The sequence below is a fragment of the Panthera onca genome, chromosome B3, assembly GCF_046562875.1.
Source record: "Panthera onca isolate mPanOnc1 chromosome B3, mPanOnc1 haplotype 2, whole genome shotgun sequence".
Classification (NCBI taxonomy): domain Eukaryota; kingdom Metazoa; phylum Chordata; class Mammalia; order Carnivora; family Felidae; genus Panthera; species Panthera onca.
The window spans coordinates 46,526,155-46,532,630 of NC_138344.1; the positions used below are offsets into that span (position 1 = coordinate 46,526,155).

A 6,476-nucleotide genomic window follows, 5' to 3' on the forward strand; every position below is an offset into this window, starting at 1 on the left:
TCAGAGAAGGGGCTTGCTGCGCATGCCTATATGGGAACCCCCTCTCTAGTAAGTCTGGGCGAGGGCTGAGGGGCTGCAGTGTTAACAGGCTTCTGGAATGATTCTGATGCAGGCGATCTGGAGACCCTGCTCTGAACGATGCTGCTGTAGGAGGGAAAAGAGCAGGGAAAGATACATCCTAAACAGAAATCCCTTTTTGTTTTAGGAGTGATTTTCTAAAATGTCTGGCTGAGAGACCCCAAAATGTAACATCTTACCTTACCTGTAGGTAGGCCAAGTTTGGTTCATGTTAGGGAATATAGCCTAGTCTGGCTCAGAAGTAGGGATACAGGCATCTCAGTGTGCCTGAGCCCCGACACACTGTGGAGCCATGAAGGCGACCACGACCACACAGAGAGATCAATGACAATGTGTCTGCCTTTGCCCTGTTGTGTGGTTGAAGCTTCCTTCACCGTGGAACCCTGTGTGCCACAGAATTTAACTGGATTAAGCAAATTTGAGAGAAAAACCCTGGAATGAGGTGGTCAAATAGCTCTGAGAAGCTTGGGGGCTCTCAGAGACTTTACAGCAGTGTTTCTCAAAGGGTGGCTCAAATAATAACCTGCAGCATAATCTCTTGGGTTCCTCCCCAGACCTACTGAGACAGAAGCTTTGGTGGGATGGTCAGGAATCTACAACGAAGCAAGCTCCAAAGGTGATCCTTACGTTTGCTGGGGTTCGGGAACTGCTGCCTGTGAGGTGACAGGGCACCAGAAGGGTGGGAGTGGTGGCTCGCCTGGAGTCATACAGCCACTTAATGGCAGAGCTGAGCTGGCATTCCCCAGCTCCAGATGTTCTGGCAGATTCGAGCCCACTCCTCATTCTCAGAGTGGGCTGTGTGTGGACCATGGTGGCAGACGGCTGCCCCAGGACCTAGGGGAAGAGCTCCTCCAGTCCGGGACGGTTTTCCATGGCATCACGCACCCAAAGATTATGGGACCCAACAGCCACACTCGAAGGCGACCATACCAGCACGCTTCTGACTCTAGACTTTCTTACATTTGTCACAACCTACTTAGAGGTCTGAGGGGGAGGACAGTGGTTCAGGGTCTGCCCCATGTGCGTGCACAAGTCAGAAAACAAGAAGGGAGTAACCTCACTTCAAACAGGAGGCAGATGATGTCTGTGATGAAGAGACACTCTCGGAATTGCCCAAGGGCAGGAAAAAGTCCAGAAAGAGCCAGAGCTGAGCTGGTAATAAAGACTCAGGGCCTGAAAAGAGCTAATGAGGGAATCTTATACTGAATGGCACGGGACAGTCCCAAATTTATTCTCATTCCTGTAAGCAAGATGGCCAATGCAGATAAGAGAATAGCACACATGTCCTGGTCTCTCCTTGGCTGCCTCTGATGTCCTGCTGGGGAGGGGGTGGCCGTAACAACTCAGGTGACCTTGGTGCCGGGAGTTGCTGCTGCCAAAGCGATTGGAGCCTTGTGAGGGCATGGGAATTCCTGGAAGGAAGCAGAATGAATCGTTTCTTGGTTGTTAAGCCCAGTTACTGTAATGTATCTTGTACACATGACTGTTTCTTAAAGACAGCCTTTATTAATATTTTCTTATTCAAATACATCTCTAAGTGTTCTTTTATTTTTTCCTGGCAGAGGCGATATATCCACCCGGATAGAGGGGGTGGGGAAAAGCCTTCCTCCCTTCCTCCCTTCCTTCCTTCCTTCCACAAGTGCTGTATTTGAGCCTGAGCTGTAGGCTGTACTCTAGGCTTGGCAGTCGGGGGGGCGGGGTGGGGGGCAGAAAGCAGGATCAGTAAGATACAGCTCCATGGGAGGGGACAGATGCTCAGGCAGCCCCGTTGCAGGTGACGGGGCTGTGGTAGAGGCTGTGAACACGGAGGAGGGAGGAGCTCTTAGGAGAGAGCCAGGAGAAGCATCACAGAGAAGTGACTTTAAAAAGAATAGAAGAAAAAAAGTTGAACTTTTTTTACGGAAAAAAAGTAGCATGTGCTTGATTTTACAATGAGATTTAAAAAAAAGCGGGGAAAGGGCAGTGACAATGAAGTGAAATGAGAAGGGAATACAGACAGGTGAAAAAAGGAACATTGTGGCCAGGAGACGTGGCCACACCCCAGCATCCTGAAGACAGTGGTTGGAGACCCAAGTTGAGTGACTGGAGGGCTGGGAAGGGCTGTATCTCCTGTCCCCACCGAGGCAGGTGACCCAGTTCCCAGTCAGTAAACGTTTCCCCGGAGTCTTGGGGGACCAGCTGACTACCACTTCCTTTTCTGTCAGTTATTTTGATTTCCTGCCTCTTTGCCCTTACTCTGTGGGCATGTGGGCAGCTTGTATCAGGATTGTTTTTAAGCGTTGCAGGTGATCCGTGCTCTTCCCTGGTGAGCCTTTAGGTCTTCCTTTCCATTTGTTAAGTCTAAGGTCCAGTGAAAAGGAATTTAGAACATCAGACAGAGGGGATCCCAGCCCGGAAATCTCATGCTTTTCTTTCAGCTAAAGTAGACTAGATCTCTAGGGGAGCAACTGGAAAACACACATGAGGGGGTGTCCAGTGGCAGGAGCAGGTTTTAGAGGAGGAAGGCACACCATCGTCCCCAGGAGCCATTGCTGCCTGCGGTAGAGACGCGGCGGCAGAGACCTGGGCCTGGTCCGCTGCTGTCCACGGTGCCCACCCAGGGGCACAGTTCAGGGCCTGTGTGACCGCTGACCCAGGCTAATCCACATGCCTGTTTCTCTGAGTAGGTGGCAGTGCTGCACCCTTCTGTGCAATGTTGTGGAGACAATCAGTCTTTGCTGTCAAGAAACGGTTACTGCTCAGGATATGACAGTTCTCTGTGCTCCTCAGAGGAGAGCTGGGCTGTCCACTCATCAGACATTTCTACATGGAAACCCAGGGCCTGCTGTTAGCAGGTGATAAACCTCCCCTTCTCGGGACTCTTGCCGTCCCTCAGGCCGGGCCGCCCAGCCCTCTGGTGTCTGATACTGCCTATTTCTGCCTTTTAGGGGGGAGTTTGGCTTGCGAGAGTACTCGGAGGTGAAGACGGTGACAGTAAAGATCCCTCAGAAGAACTCCTAAGAAGGCCAAGGGGGAAGGTGGAGGCCATCCCGCAGGACTCTCCCTCTCTGCTCTCCCTGGGGGGCCCGGCTCTCAGGAATCCAAAGTCCATACTTGGTCCTTATTTAAAGTGAAATAATGACACGTAGGCCAGGCCAGTCAGTGGGTAATGAAAGCGGACCATGTGGGCACCATTTCCTGGCACTCTGTAAGGGTTCACCTGAATAATACCAAATACTGGGGAAAGGGGACGGAGAGCAGAGGAGTAGCTGTCAGGGACTTCGATCTCTCCAGAGGGATGGGCTGGCGCCTTTTGTCACAAAGAACTTTCCTCCTGAGGGAAGGTTGTCCTTCCATTGTCTTCATTTTCCCCTTTCCAGCCTCTCTCTGCTCACCCATCCCTCCCACCCCTCCAAGGAGATCTCAGCTGAGCTCATTTGGGGCAGATGTTTGGGCCGGGAACAATTTTCCAAGGTTTTGCAGCCAAATTACCATTTCATGTTATCCACTTCTTCAAAGCAAAACATGAAATGGTTTTAGTTAGAGCCAGACCAGACTGAAAATGCCAGGAGCTGGTACACTGCAGATGTACCAAGAAGCAAGAACTGGGGATGTTCCTGACCCAGTCTGGCTTTCTTACATCCATAAATAACACGAGCAAAAGAGCAGGAAGATGGAGATCTGGAGATCATCCTATGTAGTTCACAACTTCTGATCTGGCTGCTTGGCTTTAGGGCGTGTGGGTGCGCGTGTGTTTACTTCCTTCTGGGTGATTCTGGAATAAGGTGGGGGCAGGGGGGGTTGTTTTTCATAGATTGATAAGATCTTTTTCCAAAGCTTATCTTAACAACCCAGAAATGAATGGCTGGGCTCAAGAATTTGGTAAAAGGTAATGCTGGGGGCCTTGCAGAAATAATTTCATTTTCAGTACTGGCTGACAATTCTTACTAAGTGAATTATCTCTGCAGTTGGACTCTTCAGCCTCTGTCCCCCGCCCCCCATTGCCCCAGCACTGCTACTCCCAGTGCTCTGGCTGTCACTTTGGCCTATCGTGCCCTAAATCCACTGGCAGTAACCCTGGAGAACCTGAGCAAGCCTGCAGATTCCGTGTCACTCGCAGACTTGCAGCGTGCCACGATTGCCACGCTCCACCAGACCTCCGCCGACTCATCCAGCGGCTCGTCCACGTCCACGCAGCATTTTCCCTCCCAGCCTCCCCAGGAGCCTCCCGAGGGGGAGGCACCAAGCGGTGCCCCTCCCTCCCCTCCAGTCACACCCTCCTCTCCTGCTTTCCAACGCATCCACCGCATCCACCGGTTGATGGACAGCATCACCTTCCTTTCCTCCTTCCGCTTTCCTGGCTGCCGAAGTCAGTCCGGTCTGTAACGTAGATGGAGATCACTTATTTAAAAGTACCAAACATAGCCTAGAGTACATGGAATATGGCCAACACATATATAGCCTTCTGTATTTAATGGGTTTCTGCTTTCTAACCATCCCGGGTTTCTATTTATAAGTCTTGTCTATTCATGATGTTTAAAAGAAATCCCTCCTTGCTGTTATTTACGAACGGCAGTGCATTCAGTGGCCCGATGCCTTGAGAGACGCCACATCTCTGAGCCCTTCCATGTGACTGTCATGCTCTCCTTATAGCTTGTGTCCAAGTGAACATATCCATTAACCAGCTAGTTACCTTTCAACTGCAGTATAGAATGTGAAAATGAAGATTTATTTCTTTTAATTTACTTAAAAAGAAACCTCTGTGCTAGCAATAAAGCATTTATATTGTGTACTCCTTGGGGTTATTTGGCTGTGTTTATAAATCTTTGTGTCATACTGAGTACACTTGGGTCCTTCTCTCAGTGGCTGGGGCAGCTGGGCTGTTTTCTCTGGTTACTGACCAGAAGTCTGGGCGAGTATTTTTACAGAATGCAGTAAAGTGAACAAGACCCTTGTTTTCTGACACAATTCAGAATTGGTGTATACATACAGTTTTGTGTGGCAAACAAGTATAATCATTTATGAAGCCTAGGAAATGACTTCATTCAAAAGAGCCCCCACGAAAGCTAAAACGCAAAGGAGCCTCGGGGCCTCGTCCTCGCCGTCACGGCTACATGACAGAGCTCGCGTTGCTGATGGTATTTGGCAGTGGTTTTATTTTTATTTACTGTGGTGAAATGAAGTCAAAAGCTGACAACCTGACGCGGTATTTTGGCAGCTGTAAGAAGGAAGCTGTGAATGGTGACTGTGTTACCGGCTAGAGTTTGTTTGCTCTGCATTCTCAGAGTTGAGCTTTGGGGGAGTGCTTTCCACTCTTCAGACCTGCACGTCCCCTCCTTCCAACGCTTGGAATCTTCACCTGAGCCCTAGTCATGTGAGACAAAACAAAAACTGATGACTTGGCCACAAAGGGGATCAGACTGGGTGGAGAGTCGTGCTGCTCTCTGACTGCTGAGATCTCGTCCCTCAGAGGAGGAAACTGAACCTGGGGAGCACAGTCCCCAGGGCACTGGGGTGTATTCGGAAATATAAGATGCAGGCTCCCTATGAATCTACTTCATGTTCATTACTTTCAGTCACCAGGAAGAAAATGAGAACCAGATGGGCATAGAGTCATCATTGAAAAGTCCTTTGGAAGCTGGCACTGTAGAGCTTCTAGATAATGGGAATCCAGAATAAGATAGACATAATTTGGTGGTTCTTCAAAGCATAAAGATCCTCAAACCTCATCCCTTTATGGTATCAATATAAAGGCCAATAAAGACAGCATTACAAATGTCAGTAATGAAACTAATACAGAGACACTCGATCCTTGTCATCACCACTGTATGTTTTTTTACTGTTAATCCCTGAGCTTTCCATTATACCTTTTCCTCCAAAACACTCTTAGCGCCTTCGTATTGATGATCTCATTCTTTTTCATGACATTTTAGACCCTAAAGGGCAAGAAAATCATGAGGTAGGGACTAAAGAACAGAAAGAGTAAGTACACTAGACTACAGTAAAACAAGAAGATGCCCAAGAAAAGAGGACACTCCAGGAGAAGCTAGCGGAAGAGGTGGGCTTTGATCTGGGCTTGAGGAAGGAGTGCAATTCCAGTAGGCAGGGGAGTGAGAAGAAGGAGTCCTTGGTAAAAGCAGTAATCTGCACAGGCGCAGAGGTGAGGCAGAGGTATGCTCTTGTGATTGTGAGGAGATGGGAGTCATTGAGATTGTGGAGGGCCCTGAGGGTCAGCCAGAGCTCCAGGTACTGTAGTAGAAAATGGGGTCCCTGGTGGTATGGGGGCTGGAGAATGACAGAGCGGTGGTTAGAACATGCTGGTCTGGAACAGAGAGGATGGCAGAGAAGCAGACTGGTTACAGGATGAGTGTGGTGTTATCCCAGCTTGGTCAGGGGATGGAAAGGGAGGAAACAAATCA

The 6,476-nt window shown here is 49.3% G+C and overlaps 1 protein-coding gene across 8 annotated transcripts in view; it reads left to right on the forward strand.

Moving 5' to 3' along the window:
• Nucleotides 1-5,871, forward strand: part of ALDH1A2 (aldehyde dehydrogenase 1 family member A2) — a 128,318-nt gene extending 122,447 nt beyond the window's left edge. For 4 of the 8 annotated variants that reach the window (XM_060618398.3, XM_078448646.2, XM_060618396.3 and 1 more), the window contains 2 exons: nt 2,745-2,912; nt 3,006-4,849. In XM_060618398.3, the coding sequence (XP_060474381.1) occupies nt 2,745-2,912; nt 3,006-3,078 (241 nt within the window). In that variant the 3' untranslated portion in view covers nt 3,079-4,849. Of the gene's footprint in view, nt 1-632; nt 695-2,744; nt 2,913-3,005; nt 4,850-5,633 lie in introns of those variants that run through there. The other 4 variants (XR_013556309.2, XM_078448649.2, XM_078448647.2 and 1 more) reach the window with 4 other exon arrangements.
• Nucleotides 5,872-6,476: the final 605 nt, after the last annotated feature.